Source organism: Accipiter gentilis, chromosome 4, assembly GCF_929443795.1.
Source record: "Accipiter gentilis chromosome 4, bAccGen1.1, whole genome shotgun sequence".
In the NCBI taxonomy this organism is placed as follows: domain Eukaryota; kingdom Metazoa; phylum Chordata; class Aves; order Accipitriformes; family Accipitridae; genus Astur; species Astur gentilis.
The window spans coordinates 27395522-27415363 of record NC_064883.1 but is presented as its reverse complement, the minus strand read 5'-3'; the positions used below and the strand labels follow the sequence as shown (position 1 = coordinate 27415363).

The window sequence follows — 19842 nt, the reverse complement described above, 5'->3', positions numbered from 1 at the left end:
GGGAAACCCTATATCAAAAGGAAAATAGCTAAACCTATGTTACTAAAGCAAAGCAAATCTAGAGAAATTTCAATATTTCTCACCATGTGTAGACTATGAAATATAAGTTTAAATAAAAATATAATTAATATTACAGTAAGAGACCCACCACTATAGACATCTGCATAACAGATGTAATTTGTGGCTCCAACAGTGTGAAAAGCAGAAGTCCTATAAAACCTTAATGATTGCTAGCTTAAAATGCAAAGAATTTCACCATGCAAAGTTTAAACATTTAAATTCTTTTGCATATGCTGAACTTTAATTCAATACAATTTGCAATGCATACAGCACTGCTCTTCCAAAATACACATACAGCAATAAGAAAATAATTCTATTTGGCTGACACTAATGTTGATAAAAAATTCCAATTTTTATTAACAGATCACCTGACACCAGTTAAATACCACGCTGAGAAATAAACTTGATCGTCTCCAAAACTAGGCTCATGAGAGGGTTTTAACTGTAAATATTCCCTCCTAAATCTTTCAGTAACTGTGACTATAGTTATGATTGTTTCCTACAAATGAACAAAAGCCTTGAAAAAGTAAACCAAGTTCTAATTTAGTAAGATATATTTCACTTCCACTGGCTATGAGTGAATACAGAACTAGGGATACAAAGCCAATACTGAATACTAAAAGGAAACAGCAATTAGATACATTAAAGATTCAATATTCCTCCCTCTGAAATTGATAGTACTGTTATCAGTGACACAAATGGGCAGCATTGGGCTGTCAGAACAAAGAATGGACAAAACAAGGCTACCTTCACATGCATTGCTTGTAGTAATTTAAGTAGTCAGGAAGGCAAGTGGGAGAATGCCTGAGGTAGACACCACTATAACACACCTATGAATGGAGCACAGAAGAACAACTAGAAACACTATTCACAAAATTAAAGAAAAGAGTCTCAGAACTGGAATAAAACTGTTATCATTTTACTGCATACATACAAAAAGATCATAAAAAGAGAACTGAGGAACTATTGACCTATCAGGCTCCTGCAGACAATCTACAAAGTTTTCACTCAAGTACTGAACAATTGACTCACTGCAGACCTGTATTTCACCCAATCCACAGAATATGCAGACCTTCAATCAGGCTTTTCCACAAAAGGCTACCCTTTGTGATAAATGAACCTCTGAAAAAGATTCTAATATAACTTACCATTATGTATGGTATTCATCAACTTCGAGAAAGCTTTTGAGTTAGGAGAAAAAGGGCTTCATGTTAAAATCATGTTTAACAGACGCACAAAAGAATATATGTATAGACAGGAACTTCAGTGAACAATAATATACCTGAATACATCTTTCTTGTATTAGAGCTCTGATCATTTATAGTAGCTCCAATTTTTAAATGGATTTATTTCTATGCACTGTAATTTTTTACTTATATTTCTTTTATCAGTGTTTGTTAGCTTTTAAATGTCGAGTATAAGAACATTCTAGCGCATGCCAATTAGCTGCATTCTAAAGCTACTATTGCAAACAAAAATTCAAATGCTTCCAGCGACAATCAGCCTTCCCAACAAAAGACTGATTTTAATTTCATTGTCTGTAACAAATTTAGAAACTTAAACTGAAGCTGCCTTCCTAATTTTAATCACAAGGCATCTTTTTTGCTTCACTGATAGATTGAGACTAACTCAAGCAATGAAGAAGTTTAACAGAAAAACAGTTGTGTCTCCTGGACTTCAGGGAGCTCAGTTAAGAACTTGAATGTGTAGGGAGAAAGACCGTCCAACTAGTTGTACACCAAAGGAGATGCTCACATGAACTTCCTTTACTTCAAGGGCTGGGGTTTTTAGAGAATATTGATCTCTGACCATTAAGTGCCAGAATACACTCACATCCCCTGCTGGGTAGCTAGAAGTGTCTGTAACTCAGCCTCTATAGCAACACAACACTTTTATGCCCAGTTGCAGAGTGATGGCAGTCATGCAGATGGCCCACCTCTTCCACTTATGCCACCAATTAATTCATACTTAGGATAATGACCTCATGACTACAAAATTGTTTTAGTTTCAATTACTAGTTCACTCTTTCACACTACTAATGAACAAAGCCCTCAGCTTACATGTCTGGTTTGACAAGGTGATCGAATGAATGATTTTGCAGGTGAGAGTGCGGAGAACACCTCTGTCATACTTCCATGGGTGAACTTTCTACCTGCATCAGCATCTGAGGTCTGACTGTAATAACAATTTGTATTTCAACAGGGTGACTGTCTTTTATGCTTTATTTTTCTTTATTCTTCCCACAACTGGTAACTACTAAAGACTGCTATCATAAGCCATTTTTTAACTGCCAGACATTTCTGAACATCAAGATTCCAAAACAATGAATTAACAAAAGAAAATTTAAACTTTTGTCATTGATACTAGAATATTACAAAACTAATGTAGAAGTCGTTGGGGGGGGTATGGAACAAAAAAAAAAACCCAAAAAAAACCCAAAAAAACCAAAACCAAACCAAACCAAACTTGCCTTTTGCCTACTGCCTAAACTTGAATAATTAGCCAAAGTTACTTCCATGGAAAAAAACTTTTAAAATTTAGAATATTTTAATTAAAACATTACAGACCAAGTCTGTGCTGTAAAAAAACAAATACTAATGGTTTTTAAATTTTGTGGTAGAGAAAAAAAAAACCCATAATATACAAAATTCTGGATGATTCTTGACAGAAGTGGATTCATCGGATAAAAATGAAACTGATAATTTTAATTAACCTTCTCAACAGTTTTCAGAGACCTAACAACAATGTACAAAAATACACTTATCAAAACTATTATTACAAGTTTAAAAAAAAGTCACTAAAACACACAGAGTTAATATGTCTGCGATCATATACATTATATTGTTGGGAAAAATTCTGCCTAAGGTGCAGAATACACAATGCAACTGCTGTCTGCCACCCTTAAGAGCAGAATCATTTTGCCCACACCTACTCTCCACAGACGTTATTTGATTAAAATTGTATCAGCTCATTCCAGTTATGCTCAATTTTTGTGCACAAGAAATAGGAGCCATTTTGATCCACCACAGCTTTCGATATTAAGGCAAGTGCCTATCAAATGTAAGGTACTTTTGGGTAGGGTTTTGGGCAAGCTTGGAGTGGGAGTGTTTTCATTACTTTAAAAAAGCTCAGCCCTAGACTGCCTGAAGCTACACCTTTAGACTTTGTTTCTTTAAAATTGTACCACACAGGAGCTACCCTTAACCCAAACCATCCCATGCTTTGTATTCCCAAGCATCACTCAGAGCTTTCAGAAAGTTTTCAAGTGGAATACACTAGATATGCCCCAGTGAAAAATTTACTACTACAAAACACACACTTCATAGACAAACGAGGAAGGGATGCAGTTAAAGAGCTGACAAAAGAATTCAGTAGACCTAGTCAGCAACATGGTGTTAAAACAAGCAGTTGTCTGGCAACTCAAGAAGATACACAAAAACAAAGTGGGAGAAACAAGTTGCAGTAGAAGCCCTTTCAACTGCAGCTACTAAATGAGGAAAAAAAGTCTTTTTAACATTCGCAGTATACACAGTCCTTAAGAGAACAGTGCCAATTCCAGGACACACGAATTATCCTTTAATATCCGTGCTCATAAGAACAAGCTTTTCACAATAAGCACGTGCTACAATGCAATAAATATGTAAGAAACAGATTCACCCCTTTGATTCTTACTTTGAAAGTCTCTTTTTTTGGAATGCTTAAGATTCCCAATAGGAAGGAAAAAGACTGTCACACAATGACCAGAAAAGACAAATATAGTGTTAAGAATTGTCAGAAGGGAACAGAGAACAAAACAAAGAGCATAGTTATGCCACTTTAAAAATTCATGTTGCACCTGTATTTCAAATACTTCCTGCACTTCTCAAAAAAGGATATAGTAGCACTAAAAGAGTTCTGGAAAGGGCAAGGATTTAGTATTAATGACAAAAAGATATTAAGATTTCTAGCTCTAAAAAGGATAATGGGTGAATTACAGAAATTTATCAATTATTAATACTGTAAAGATGGTGAATATTTTAAATGACTATTCACTGTTTTTAGAGGAGTGTCAGAACATAATCAGCAAGAGCTGCAAACAAAATTCATATCCTTATGTATTGTAAAAGGATGTAACTCACTTCTGAAGTTTCAGATATTAACAGCATAAATGGTTTCAAAAATTATTAGACAAATTCATGGAAGAGACCAATTCAAGGAAGAGATCAATAGCTACAGATACCCAACCTTGAGATGAGATGCAAGGAATCCTAGTAAGAAAACATCTTGTTTAACCTAATTCCTTTGAAGCAAACTAACACAGACCTCATCCAGTTACATGATGAAGGGCCAACACTAGATCAGCCCTCCTTGTGACTGAAGGAGCTAATTCTAGACTCCCCTCAAGCCTCAACACAGAACAGAAGGAGAACTGTTCCCCTACCACTATTCCTTTCCACACCCAATAAATCAGTAGAAGGCAGATGAAAAAAAGTGTTTTATTCTGGAAGGAAAAAAGAGCTACTGTCTGGGTTCCTGGTATAACTGCCTCTATTGGCAGCTACCTCTTTCCTGACTTTTCTTGCACTGAAGTACCCTCCCAGCCACCTAGTTTTCTCCTACAATATACAGTCAAGCTATTGAAGTCCAACATGCTAAGGTGTCAAGAAAGGTTAGGGATGGTGAACAATAATCATATATGCCAAAAAACCTACATGCTGTAATAGCTGGACTTCACATTCATTGTTTTCCTTTATTTTCCACCTCCGCTACCTTACGCACTTTCCTCTCAGTCTCAGCTGAATCCTTCCTTTCTTTACCTAATCCTTATGGTAGCTGCTGTGCTTGCTTTAAAACCTTAACAATTCTTCTTGCTTAAAATCAATGCTGCTCAGGAAGACTTTGTTGCTTCCAGCTCATTCATTTCACTTAGTTTCAAAATATTTCAGAATTGACTATGTATTAAAACCTACATCCAAGTCATCATCCTTCTACTGTTCATTACGTGTTTTTAAGGGAATCAATTATGCATACAGAAACTAAAGTTAAATTCTAAGCTTACCCACTACTCCCACAGCAGAAAAAAAGGCCTAGTGACTTTTTCCCTTGAAAGGATGTTGTTTGCTGTAACCAACCACTAAATCCTTCAGATTAGGCATTAGTCCATGACAGTTATCACACTTTAAAAAAACAACCAAACAAACAAAACCCCCCTGCATTTGAGATTCTTATGTGAAAGCTAACTATATTGGTGGCTTATGAGTTGCTTTTTCATTTGTTTTGGAGGATGGGGGAATAGGGTTGGGGTTTTTTTGGTTGGTTGTTTTTTTTAAATTTCTTTGGAACCTCTAGTCCGTCTTAACAGGAAATCCTTCTTGTAAATGTTCAAAACAAATAAACAATGGGAAATAGATATAAACCCAAGTCAAGTCCAAACGATCTGATAGGATTACGCAGGCATAGGGCCCAGACACATGTTCATACTCTTCAGCTCTGTTTACAGCTTCCATGTATCTCTTCTCAAGTTTCTAGAGCTATACTGGTCCAAGACCATAGATGCTCACTCTTTTGGACAAAAAATTCCATTTTTTTTCAAGTTAAGTAGTCTAATGAGAACCCTCTTCAGATAACTTTTTACCACTGCATGTAATTCTCCCTCATGAAAACATATGCAGCAAGCTAGATCATTGTCAAAATTAACAGTTTTCTTAATGCTATCCTTATGGCCTTCTCAAAAGACACCTTACATATCTACCAGATCTGACACCAAAAAATGAAGAATTCTACTTAAAAGCTGAATAAAAAGTAAAGAAAGAACAATATGAAGTAACGAGTTTGCATCTAAACTAGGTGTTAAATTACAGTTTAGTTTAAATGGACAAAAAATTGACTTTAAATTCAGGATCAGACATGAAGTACCTTTTCTAACAATATAAAATAGTTTGTTTCCACTTACCATTTCTTGCATTACCACCACAAAAGCCCTAATTAGAACTATTTTGCCAAGTAATCTGACAGCACACTTTGTGTGTATGGCATACCTGTATATCAAGCTCCTACAACACTTTTTCAGCGATGCCTAATATTCTTTAAAGAGAGGTTTATTTCAGTAATCTTCTGGAAATACTGTGCTGGTTTATCTGTACCAAGTTTTTGCATTTTATTTATGCTGGGGAGTTTTATTAAAAAATGAGCTCACATCCAGGTGGCTCAACACAAAGATCTTGCAGGTTTTAAGCAACTAGTCCAGGTAACCTTTATAAAATATCAGAACTGCCATACAGTGAAAAAGCACTGAGATATATTCTCATTTAGTGTAGCTAAGATGCATCTTTACATCTAGACAGACACTGGATTGCACAGTTTCCTTTGTTTACAGTGTTCTTAAATACAAAAGCTATTGAAATCTTCAATTGTACCTGTAAAGCTATCCCAATTGGTTCCTGTCATTTTAACTAGAGCTAGGCATTTGGATTGTCATCAACCACAGCATATGAAGCTACCCAGGGACTACCTGACTTCAAATATTTCACTACAGAGCAAGAATTGCTGTGGGACACGTGTCCCAGTGTTGTACCAAGCAACACACACAGCACCACACCACAGCACAGGCTATCTAGAGTTTTAGAAAGCTACTGTTCTTAGCCCTATCACACCCATGCAACCTGTTTAAGAAAGTGAAATAATTTACTTGCATAAAAAGGAAGCATAGGGAAATGCGGAGCTGATAATCAGGCACTTGGTCTGATTATATTTGTTTAAGAACAGCATAATATATGGATAGTATAGTTCCTATACATCAGCACAGGAATCTGTCCACTTAAGTCTTAATGGATTTGTCCCGATGCAACATCTTTCAGTTAAAAGCTCATTTATTTTAAGGTAACTAGTCTTCTTTATACCACTACATTATGTTAGTATTTCTATTTAATTTTTTTGCTTTCTTTTTAGAACTTTACCAGGGAATCTCAGAAATTATTACAATAATCAACAACAGCTCTAGACATCAGAGCCTCTTCTTATCTAGAAGTTAGTCACCCGACCATAATCCTGAAACAACTTTCAGTCAGTTTAATTTCTGGTACTGCAGCTCTTCACATCAAATAAATGGAAAATTTTAATGCAAAGTACATCTTCTTCCGATTGTAAAAACATGACTGTAGTGCTATCAACTCTGACTGACAACAACAAAAAAAGAATTTTACCATGCGAATTGGACAGACTTCAGAGGGGCAAAAATGCTGCAGATACTATCAACACATAGAGATCACTTATTTTTCAGCTACATTTGGTTTCTGAAAGACTTTAAAGTCTGTAAGATCTGAGAAGTACAATTTTCAAGGAGGGGTTAAAAAAAACCCTACTGCTCCTTTTACAGTCAAGCCTCTTTGCCCTTACACACACACACTTTTTTTTATGTTCCCATGTCACCTTTAACAGATTTTATGGAGTTAAAAGACTGATTGTTATCTTGCATTTGACTTACAAAGAATGCTGTACTCTAGTAAATTGACTCCAGATGCTGAAAAATGTTCACACTCAAAAAGATGTACATTTTAATTTAAAAGGCTATGGATACAAAATTATTATCAAAGGGGTTTTTTCAGTCTAATTTTTAAAGGAGATCCTAAACAGTTGCAAGTAAGCAAACAACACCTGTATCTCACTTCATTTTCCATGCAGCAATAGAATTTCATTTAAGGAATATTTCCTTGATCTTCAGAAAAGGGATACACCTCTAAAGCAAATATCAAGATCTGCAACAAAGACATCTGATAGGATAGAAAACTTAATTGCTTCAGAGTGCCTCCTTGTTCCCCTGCTCTGTCTATTTTAAATTCTAATTCTTGCTTTTATAAAAAGAGCTAAAGAACTAACATAATTGAAGCACAAAACTGGAAGTTTCAGTACATTTTCCCTTTCTGCCTTTTTTTTCTTTTTTTAAATATAATAATGATAACGCCATATATTTTTACTCCATGTATCTGCAAAGATAATCAACCCCTGGAAAAGCACGCAATTTATTTTGTTCGCTATGTGGGCAACAATAACAGCAAAGCTGTCAGCCAGATCTCATCCATACAGTGTAGTTTACCCGGATTACCCAGGCCTAAAATAAGTGAGTTTTTATTAGGAATTCAAACCTAACACTAAATATATACAAGGCATTTCATAGGCTTATGGGTCAAATATAACCTAAAAGCAAACGGTTTACAAAAAGCTCATAGACTTCTTTGAAAACATTCCCTCACCAAACTGGAAAAATTTATAGCTAAATTTGAAAATTAGTAAGTACAACAACTTAAGAAGCCTTTAAGTCCCCCCAGCCCATTTTCTTCTCTGCCAATAGAGATGCAACTACCAAAGACCCAATGTATTCATACAGATATTTATTATGTTTCTAAAAGATCATATTTAGATACCAGTTCTGCAAATAATTCTGTATGGGCAAAAATATAGACCTACAGAATTTATTTTATTAATTATGAAAATCATATTTGGGTAGAAGATTCACAAAGGTTGAATAAAAACAAGATTTCAAACATTTTATAATTAATTACATCTTTTTGCTCAGCTGTTTAAATTATTATGTCTTTCTCCTGAAATAAGTAACTACCAAAATCTTTATTTTGTTTTAAATGAAAGAAAGACCTAAACAGGAACCCAAGAAAATACACATTCCCTTTCCCATATTAATTTGTGTTTTGCTTCCTTGGGTTTTTTTAGAATGTGAAATGTATTACAAGTTCATAATCTAAACATACTATTTGCTGTTGACTATCAGAGCATAATAAATAAATAAATTATGATCTATTTTGAAATGTAACTAGCAACTAATGCCCAGAGTCACACCATAATTTGGGAATCTAGCTTCAAGTATATAATCTTCAAAATTTCCATTTTAACCTGACAGACACTTACATTCTCATACAACAATTAACTAGTCAGCTAAAATCTCACTTCCACAGCTGCCAAGATCTTCTCCAATATAAGCAGGGCTAGGCAGCTTGACATCCAAGCTATAACCTAGTTATTAGAACTTAGCTTCCCTTCCCTGAGACATTTTTCACTTCAGAAAGTCCTCATATCTGTTTTCACTCAAAAAAAAAAAAAAACAAAAAAAAAACAAAAAAACAAAAAAAACCCAAACAAACAAAAAAAAAAAACCACACAAACAAACTCAACCACAAACAAACAAACAAAACCAAACCCCAAAGAAACCTACAATTTTTTGAGAAAGGGTAACTTTGTTTTGTTTTAAATCAAGTTTTGTTTCAAAGCAATGCTCCAAGAGTTTCTAGTCTTGCAACATTCACAAGGGAGCTGATTTGTATCTAATGCACAAACCACTGCTTCTATGGAAAGTCAGGCAGCCTGGAGACTTCAAGGTGGAAAAGGCTGAACATTTCTTGTTTTCAGCAGCCCATCTAATTAAACACTATAGGTCTGTATTTTTCTGTCAACATTTTTTTTATAAAAACAGAAAATGGGGCAATTACCAGTATGCAGTATGCAATTACCAATGAAAAAAAATCTGGACCAGAAATATTAATTCTTCCTGTATAACAATTATGATCATGCTTTTAACCATTTTCATAAACTGAAATATTCTCAAGTTAAAGGTATTTCAGTCTATCAAAGAGCTTAAAAATCTCTGAAAGGATCTTTTAAAAATCTTGATCATTGTATGACTCTTCTCAACCTTCCTATATTCATATTTTAGGAGGAAATTAATACCAGAATTAAATATAGTACTCTGCTACCTGCAATATCTATGGAGTAATTTCAAGTGATATAACTTTTCTATCTCTTCTTGAAATGAGTATTACAGGAATGACAATAGCCTTTTTTTCCTAAAGCATCTCAGTATAAGATAATGTTCAGTTCTCTATCATTATTCAGAAGTTTTTATAACTGTTTTCAAAACACATCTCTGTTATAAGGTTCATTGTTCAGTATTTTTTGTACAAAACTTTCTTAAAAAAATGAATTATTATTCACTATACCTGAGTACATTTATTACTACATTTTTAGAAGCCATCGTGAACCCTCACAGCAAGCAGCAAAGATTTCTTAATTTCTTCCCAATCTTTGATAAAAGCATAGAACATACCATGTTGGGAACTCATTTCTGCAGACCCATACTGCCTGACAATTCCCTACTAACTACTGTATTTTGGAATGCATTATTTGCCCAGTTACAGTCCATTTTCTATGCCAAACTGATGCACCATGCTGATTTTTCTTTTAGAAATCAAAGGGATAATACAGCACAGAATTAGGTTCATACATAAGAGCCATACAAGAATCTCTGCGAGCACATCATTTGATTCTTAGCTCTAGAACTTCCCGTACCTGCAAATCCAATAAATATACTTGACTAAACTGTACCTTCTAGGAGACATATTACCTCTAAATTTTCAGAACCATTACTGAGAATTGTTCAACTATTACTTGCTCTCACTTGATCGTGTTTTACCTTTTTTTGTTAAGGATCATTATAGTATCATTTTTCAGTTCCCCATATGATTGATATCAATAGTCAGATAAACTCACTCCTAAGCTTTTCTACAATAACGTGCTTTTTCCAGTCCTTGAATCCTTCTTGTGGCTCTTCCCTTCTTTACACACAGCAGATAGCAGAACTAGATACAGTATTTGAAGACCAGATGCACTCTGCTGAACACATAGCTACCTTTCTCATTAGTTTGCTGTTTATGCATTCAAATTAAACACAGCTCAGCACTAGAAGCTCAGACATTACTGATTATTCAGCTTTATCCTTTTTCTTTTCAGCCCTTCCTTCCAAAGACCACCATCCTTATCCTGGAAGTACACATCCATCTTTCTTAGATGCAATCTTTTACTTTAGCTCCACCGACACAACTCTTAGTTTGTACTGCATACCAAGAGATCCATTTTACCCTGACTTCATACCCAGATTTTTTCAGAAATTGCAGAATTTTCCAATAACTAGCATAAGGTTGACAACTGATGCACAGGGAAATAACACAACCCCAAAGTAAACACTTTGATTTAATAATTCCCTGATCAAAATTAAATTGAGACTTACCCATTAACTACATTTAATGCAAAGATTTGCTGGCTTCCTATCATTACAGGTCTTTATTTAAAGTGTTATGCTGTATCAATTGAAACGTCTACTATCTACTATGCCACTGCTTTTATTTAAAAAAAAAATACAAAAAAGTCCAATAAGTTATTTTCCATAACTCACAATAACTGTGATTAATCATTACATCTTTACATCTCAACATCTTTCTTTCTTGTATCAAACGTCCTAATTACATAACTATCTGCTAGTCTCCTACAACTTCACAAGTTTTAAAGACTCACTGAAATTTAACACTGACAGTCTAAAAAACATGAAAATATGAGGTACTCGTCATCAAGAAATTCCAATTTATTACTTCTGGCTGTAGCTGCTGCTAACACCTGTTTTAGTTAAGAACATTGATTGGGGAATCCATTTCATGATAATCCCCATTTTCATAAACTGCTACTACCTCATCATGTGATTTCTTCCCAATTACTTGATGAATGTCTCCGTGTTTTCTACACCAACAATTATCAATTTTAACATTTTAATCCTGTATCAAACCAACATCATTTCTGTTGAGCCTCAAATATGAAGAATGAAATTCTCTGCACATGAAATTTTGTCTCGTGTGTTTTCTACACTGTTTACTGACTCCTAAAAGATCATTAATATCTATTAACATTAATTTCTTCCTTCTATCTCCTCTGGAATACGAACTGGCTTTTTAACACAGCAAGACTACTTCTTCTGCTTTGGCTTCTCGGGCACCTAGCAGGTAAATGTAATAGCACAAACTGTTTCAGGATAATTTTTAGTAAAGTCTTTCTCCCAACAGATTTAACAATTAAGTCAAAGGCTACAGGAGTTTAAACATAACATCATAAAGATTTAACACAAGCTCTGAGGGACTCGGTATCTCAATGAGAATGATTTCAAGTTACTCATCTACTTTGAAGCTGACAGTTCTCTTACATCACCAGTATGACAGCTTAACAGTAAGATCATCTCCTTGCACAGGAGCACAACACTTGGCAGAGGCTTCATCACTGCTTGAATCAGAAAAGAAAGGAGAATAAAATATATGGACTAAGCTGAAGCATTTAACTCCTATATAAAGTCGAAATTTGACTGCACAAGACATAAAATCAACCCAGAGGGGCCTGTGCCAAAAAACATTAACTGTTTCTATATCAGAGTTTGAAATATTGCTATATTACAATACTGGGTTTGGATATGTCCTTTATTCCAAAAACTGTCTAGTATTACCAACCACAGTAGAGTATACCAAAGACTGGTCAAGGGTTGAATACTTATGATGTAGAGATAAAAATGTAGGAAGACAAATTATAAGGTTGCCTCAATTGTGACAAAGGAATTCCAGAAGATGGGCAGAGCAAGGGTGCTGAAAGAGGCCCAGTTTGGAATTCAACCTTCTCCAATCTTCTTAGGGAAAAAAAGAATTGCTTTATAAGCTCCTGTAGGGTTTACAGTACTTGTAAGGGCATAAAATCAATTATGCAAAAATTAAAATATTGAAACAAATGATCCTAAGCAACTGAAGCTAATACTATACAATTTGTTGTACACTTGAAATCAAGAACAGAACTGGGAAAGACAGAGAAGCGTCCTTATATGCTTGAAGCACCGTAGTTCTTCCAGCAGCAAGTATCTATGCAGAATTTGGAAGATAACTGTGCAAGAACTTTAGCTACCATAAAACAGAAATTTCAGTTTACTTCTGACACTTGATTGCTTTTCATTTTACCTTGCTGCATTATTCCACAAATGTTAGAAGGTACTGTACATCACACAAAATTATTTTTTCCCTATTGCTGTGGGACACAAATTCTCAGAAAGTTCTTCACACACTGGAATATACTCCAAACAAAGAGAGGCCAGAGTCTGCACAAACTGCTTGACAGAAAAATACAGAATGTATGAAAGTTATTTACCATAACAGTTATTTTGTTCTTCCCACCACCTTATTAGTTTCTGCAGTACTGTTGAAATAAAGTGCAAGTATGGTAAAAGAAACATTTGATCTTGGAATCTACTACTAGCAGAGGTAAGCACTGGGACAAGATGCTACTCATCTCTTCCAATCCCTGGATGAAGGTTTTCCATTCTTTAATAACCATTGTTATGAAAAGAAAAAAATAAACATCTTCAGCAGAAGGGATCACTGCTTTACAATACTTCAGACTAGAAAACTTTAAGTATTATTCCCTAAAAGGATGCTGAGAATTAACTTGATCCTGAAAATACTAGTGTGACTTAGAAAGTTAAATAGCTCTATAAAATCGCAGAGTTCAGATGAAACCCTCACCCATCAAAAAATTCGGATCCTGAAATCACTCCAAAGACCAGTCCCATTTTGGGGGAACTGGTATCAACTTTATATAACTCCCACTGACAACTGACTTATGTCTTCTTAGACAATAAACTTACAGTACTTGTGAATTTCCAGCAGAAAGAGAAGCATGGTTTGTAAATAAGCTGCTAATGGCTAAGGAAGTTTTTCTTTCTTTTAACAGGAACAGATGTACTAGAAAAATGTTAACTTAATATAAAAATTTCTTATCACCCTACCAACCAAATTTTATTTCTTTTTTTAAATTACTTTTCATTCCTTTGAGTACACTGTTAAAAGTGTTTCCTATCAGATGATAAATACATTTCAGAAAAAATTATAAAGAGCATTAAGATTGGACATTTAAGTGCTCAAAATTTTGAACATATCAGATTAGTTGCATGGCAACTGTAATACAACATGAGTGTATGCATTGTAACAGCTTTCAATTACATGGCCTTACTATTCATGGTACATCTCTGTTCTTATTAAGCAGGAAAACAGAAATTCTGTGGACTGGAAAAAAGTTTGGAGAGGACAAATATTTTCACAAAATGAGCTGAATGTACTTATTCTGAATAAAAGTTTTATGGAAGACATTTAATTATGTATAAATAGCACATGATGAATCTACCTTTTAAAATAAGCTTTCCTTCACATTTCATCCAATTTGAACATTAATTATGAACAGGATTATCATACCATCTGTGAAGTAATGATTTTCATCATTTTTATGGATTTCAACAAGTACTCTTAAGAAAACGAAAGAAGAATGGTAGCATAAGACAGCTGCAGTTAAGAAGGTTATTTAAAAAAAATTAGGAAGAGATTTTTTGAAAAAGTGCCTTAAAAGCTTTGTTTACTATGGTCTAACTCATTCCTGATTCTGCTTCTTTGAAGTAACAAGGCAATTCCAAGTAAGAGTCAGTAAAAAAACTTTTTGGCTTGACTTCCCCTGCATTTTCTCTCACTACATTTACATGCACAAACTTATTTGGGGTTTTGGGTCAAATTGTTTAGCTTCACCTGTCAGATTTTGTTACTAGACAATATAGACACATTTCAAAGAGAAACATCAGCATATCATAACTGAGAAAATGTAAGTTGCTGATAATACTGATAATACTCATACGCCCTTCCTCATAGTAACAAAGTTGTAAATGGACTGCTAAACCCAGAAAACGCTTATGATGAAGTGAGGAAAGCAGCACTAAAACCATAAGAAAAAGTGGAAATCAGTAAGAAGAGTACATTAAAACAATATGCTCAGACTTAAGCAGAAGTTTCTGGATAAATTTAGAGCTCATGCTTGAAGGCAAAGACATCCCATCTGGTTTTGTTTCTTTGGGTTTTCTGGTTTTTGTTGGGGTGATTTTGTTTATGGATATTGTTCATTCATTTGTTTTTCCTTGGTATTCTTTGGCACCTTCAGAAAATACCACTGGTTTAGAGGACAGGTCCAGTGCTGGCTAGCAAGAATCCAAGTATGCTTAACAAAGGTGAAACTATAGGCTGAATATCACGAAGGTAATAAAGGTAATAAAACCTACCCGGTATTTCCATCCATGTATTTCAAAGCTTTTTACAAAGAGAGTTTAACATAATCACTGGCTTTTGATAGATGGAAGAGTGAGATGTAAAGAGGACAAAGGAAGCAAAGATGGACCTGGCCAGGGAAAAGCCTGTTCTAGGAGCTATAAAGACCAGAATACCCAAGACAAATATAAGAGGGGAAACATGGGTCATTCACTTCAAACCAAGGTCTTGTAATTCCATCTGTTACCCCAACTACAACAATACATAATGAACCTCAAAGGGATTACAAAGGAATACAAAAGTTCATACTAAAATAATCAGAACACTGATCTATACACGTTGGACGATCTCTGTCCATAACAGATACAAGGTTGACATGTTTTTAAAACTGCATTTTAATCAAAAAGATGGACAGTGAACTAGGAAGTTTTGTCACACACCATTTCTCCCTATTGATTTCAATGCAGGAAAAATATTTTTTTAATATAGCTGCCACCTGTCTTGTTCTGAAACAAAGTGTTTTGCTTCCTGAAGCACGTATATTTTTAAAGTATCTCTTGCTTATACATGAAAATATACACTATAAAAGCATTAAACCCTGCCCACAATGAAATATTTAAGTTCCATTCCTCTTTCCCCCAAAAAAAGAAAAATTAAGCAAAAAATCCACTTGAACAACAAAAAGGACAAAATTTCAAAGTTACAAAAACAAGGTGTCAGATAGTTTGCTATTTTTTTTATCGAAACACAAAGGCCTCGAAAGAAACTTCAAAGCAACAGAGACTTTGTTAGATACAGTATTCTGCAAGGTCATTCCACACACAGGTTTACTGGGAACAGAAAGCCTCTCACTGCACATAACATTTAGTACAGAGGAAGAACAAACCAGCCAACTTCAATTGCTAAAGAGCACAGAATAATATAAAAACGTCATCCAGCTACACAGGGGTCCAGATTCAGAATATCCTTTTACATGTTTAAAATTATAATTGTCCTTATAGACATTCTGATTTTTAGTTAAGCTAAACTGGGAAAAAATAATTGAGGGACATACTCAGCACAGCTGACATGCTTGAGTACTGGTTTTGTTTTCTCTATGAAACAGAACATATAGACAATATAGCCTGTATAAAATATCACTTATTTTAGCTAAACCTGCCACACACAATTTCCAAAGAACCTACTTTCATGCAACTTATTTTTCCCCCTACAGTCTCAAAACCTGCATTTATATAGCATAGAAGTCAATACACAGGTCAATCTACTACAGATACCTACAGCACAGTGGCACCTATACATGGAACAAAACTTATTCTTCCAACAGTCATATTCTAATTTTTACTCTTTTTCACAATGCAACTTTCAAGTTTCTTTAAATGATAGTCTGTTCTTGAAAAGCATACTCAGAATTACGACTAAAATAATTAAAGACGTATTTTGAGGTAAGAAAACAAATCCAATAAATGCCTACCTGAACCCACTGGAGATGAGCCAACACTAAGACTTTGTAAACTTCCATTCCTGAGCAAAGTTGGAGATTTTTGAAGACCAGAACTTGTCACACTTCCTGCAGCAGATGCCACAGACGAAGTTGGGGAAGCAGAAGAAACTGAAAGATGGGAAATACTTTCTTGACTTTTATTTCCTTTGGGTCTACCAGGCCCATGTTTACTTTGCTTATTTCCTTTCCGTTTCTTCTCTGTCACAGTTTCTTCTTCTATTCCAGAAGTTTGAGCTCGTTTGTATGCTGTAGAAGTAAGGCTTGAATTACCTATGTCTCCAGGCGAGCTGTCAAAGTTTTTAGACTGGGAAACAGCCGATGATGAAGGGAGACCAATTAAGGAAGTGAAACAATTGACACCCCCTTCTTGACTCCCAGCCTCTCCTTTATGTACATCTTTGGTTGAGGAAGCCTGTTGAGAATGCGTGAAACTGTCACTTCGCAGATCTGTGTCTGTAAAACTCAAAAAATCCTGGGGAGACTGAACTGAACTTCCAGAGGATGACTTTATGCTCCCAGGAGTGCCCAAAAAGCTTCCTAAAAAAGAAAAAAGAAAAAGTACAAATTTTTTTTCCTGTAGTTGATGAAAATTGATGGATGGGAAAGATTATACCTTAGAATACAAACCTTCAAAGTGCAAGGACTTTATGAAAAGTGTTACCAAGAGCTAAAGAACTTATTTTTAAGATAACGCATTGCTTCTCCTACTGATACTCACTCCGCTCGATCTGCTTCTCATATTCCTATCTGAGATTCAGGTTTGAATTTGGGACACAAACAAGGTGAAAATGAATAAAAGGAGAATAACAACTTTGCTACTTGGGCAACTTTGACATCCCTCGAATTCTGAGGCCACAACAAACACTTGGTGCAAGTCAGAGCAGGTATTTTCAAACATACACATATATAAAAAGAAGGCTGATAGAAATGTGCTATGATCGCGTCTACACCATGCCTGCAATCTTCCTTACCATTCTACCTAAATCAAGGGTCTGACACAGGTCAAGGGAACAGCAATTGCACTTAATTCACCCTGACTGAGGGGGTGTTCCACAGGAGAGGTATTTTTCAAAAGGACAGGAGAAGAAGCGGAGAAAAGTGTATAAAATTGGCATTTTAAGACTTCTTTAGCACTGTCAGAGAACCATAAAGATCTTTTGTGTAATAGAATTACAGTGCTTCTGTAATATTTGGAATGCAGTCATTTAATCACTATGTTAGCACACACGAGGTGGAAAATGGAGTACACTTGGGAAATACAAACATCTACTTTCACTGAAATTCAGTTATTTTATATGGGTCGGTGCATGTGGGTACTGTTTTGTAGAACTCAGACTAATGATGACTATCCTGTCAAGAAAATACTCCTAAATACAACAGTAGGTATTAACAAAGTCCTTTAAAAATTTGGTTTTATCATTAGTACTCCATTAAATGTTACTAAGAATTCCATTTAGAGTACAATTTACATTAATACAGAAATTTAGAAAACATAAGAACATTGTTGGTTTGTATTTTAAATAACTTACATCAAGTTCACTTAATGCAGCTTTAAAGAAAATACATGCACATAGCGAAGATCTATTTTGTCATCTGCAGTGAGCAAGATTTTTCTTTAAGTGCAGGATTCCAGAAGGCAATTTTCAAAGTTTTGAGAATAAAAAAAACAAGCCAACCAAAAAAACCCACACATCGTTGGTTTTTTTGGGGTTTTTTTTTTTTTTTTGGTTTTTTTTTTTAAGTAAAAAAGCCGGAAATATTAAAGGAGTTCTAGACAAATTTAGAAGTGTTCACTGCATAAATAAACTCAAAGGAAGAGCAACATCATAAAGCAGAAAGGACAATCAGCTACTACATACCACAGTGAAAATTATGGAAAATCAATTACTTTATAGATCTAGTTTGCTGTGTTTCAAAATAACATTTTTCTTCTGTTTATGTATTTCAATGACAAAAAAATAAAAGTAAAAAGGTCTTTCATCTTGAAGAAAATGGTATATTTTAAATGTCTCCATCTTGAAAAATTATTTAGGGGCCACCACATTCTATACATTAGGTAGTCCAGTTTTGTTCTAATATGCACTAACTAAAAAACGTTAGTATTATTCCCTTAAAGAGCTAAGACAGACCCCTAGACTCAAATTCATATGTTAATTTTTACCCCAGACTAACTTTTAAGCACATAAACTTCTGGTTTTAGCAGTTAAAGAGACTACCTTAATAGTCTAAACAGAAGCATCAGCTTTGCCCTTGAAAGATGCACGACCTTCTTTTTCATGTTATGACAATACCTTTTCCCTGAAAAAAAAAGTTTCCCCCCCTAAAGTGAAACAACATTCTCATTATTGAGGATGAAGTATGAACTACTTTTTAAGTTTTAAATATGTAAGATTTCCAATTCAAGTCAAAGCAGAAGTCGTGTTACCGCATAACAATTCATACCTTGCTGAAAAGGGCTAGCTGCAGTCACAGCTGATCCTGGATTTCTTCCAGCACCAGGCTTTCTTCCCCTCTGACCTGAGCTGTGACCTGCAGACTTCTTCCCTTTGCTCTCTGACCCTCTAGTCTCTGAAGAATCTTTTCCACTTGAAACGTGTGTAGAAACTTCCTGGAAATTTGCATTTGTAAATCGAGCTGTGGTATCTTCCAACCGCTTCAAGGAGCCTGACATGGAGTTGTTGCTAGTGCTCGTGTACGTCTAGCGTTTTGATAGAAGAAGCAAGACAAAAGAAACAGTTAGGTCACACAGAAAAACATAACAAGAGAACTGTTTAAAAGAACCCATTCTTTCAAATAAATTTGGATATGTTTAAATATTAAGGTAACTGGCACCAGCAGGAGTTACATAAACTGAATTGTCAAGATTTTCAACAAACAATTGAAGTGCATAAAACCTCGTTTTGTGGAAAAAAATGCATAAAAATGTCAGCTTTGGCTGAAATTTTTACCTCACTGAGGTCAATGGATTCATCTCAAATCTATGGTTACACAGTCTTTATATACTATTTAAACAGGATATTGTTATTTTACTGCTTAAAATTAAAAATTAAAAAGAAAAACTGAGACTTTAAATGCTTTTCTGAAAATACAATTTTTATGCAGTTTGTTTTGTCAAACTGGAAACATTGTTCCATCAGCAGTGGAACGATGAAGGCTTCAGAACCTAAGAACTTGCATTTTTAAGACTTTATAATCTCAACACTGAACCAAAATCAACTCCAACAAGCCCAACTGCCCCTTATGACTTCACTTCCCATCATCATTCCAGGATTCCCTGCCATCTGAACCATCCCGTTCAGCCAGTTCCTTAATTATCATCAAGTAAAGAAGACAAATGAGACCTAGTTGGCCAAGACA

At 34.8% G+C, this 19842-nt stretch overlaps 1 protein-coding gene across 5 annotated transcripts in view; it reads right to left on the bottom strand.

Annotated features, from left to right (window-relative positions):
- Window positions 1-19842, bottom strand: part of MLLT10 (MLLT10 histone lysine methyltransferase DOT1L cofactor) — a 133196-nt gene that overhangs the window by 47827 nt on the left and 65527 nt on the right. For all 5 annotated transcript variants that reach the window (XM_049798200.1, XM_049798202.1, XM_049798198.1 and 2 more), the window contains 2 exons: window positions 18928-19183; window positions 16456-17022 (listed from right to left, as the gene is read on the bottom strand). In XM_049798200.1, coding sequence (XP_049654157.1) covers window positions 16456-17022; window positions 18928-19183 — 823 coding nt within the window. The remainder of the gene's footprint in view (window positions 1-16455; window positions 17023-18927; window positions 19184-19842) is intronic.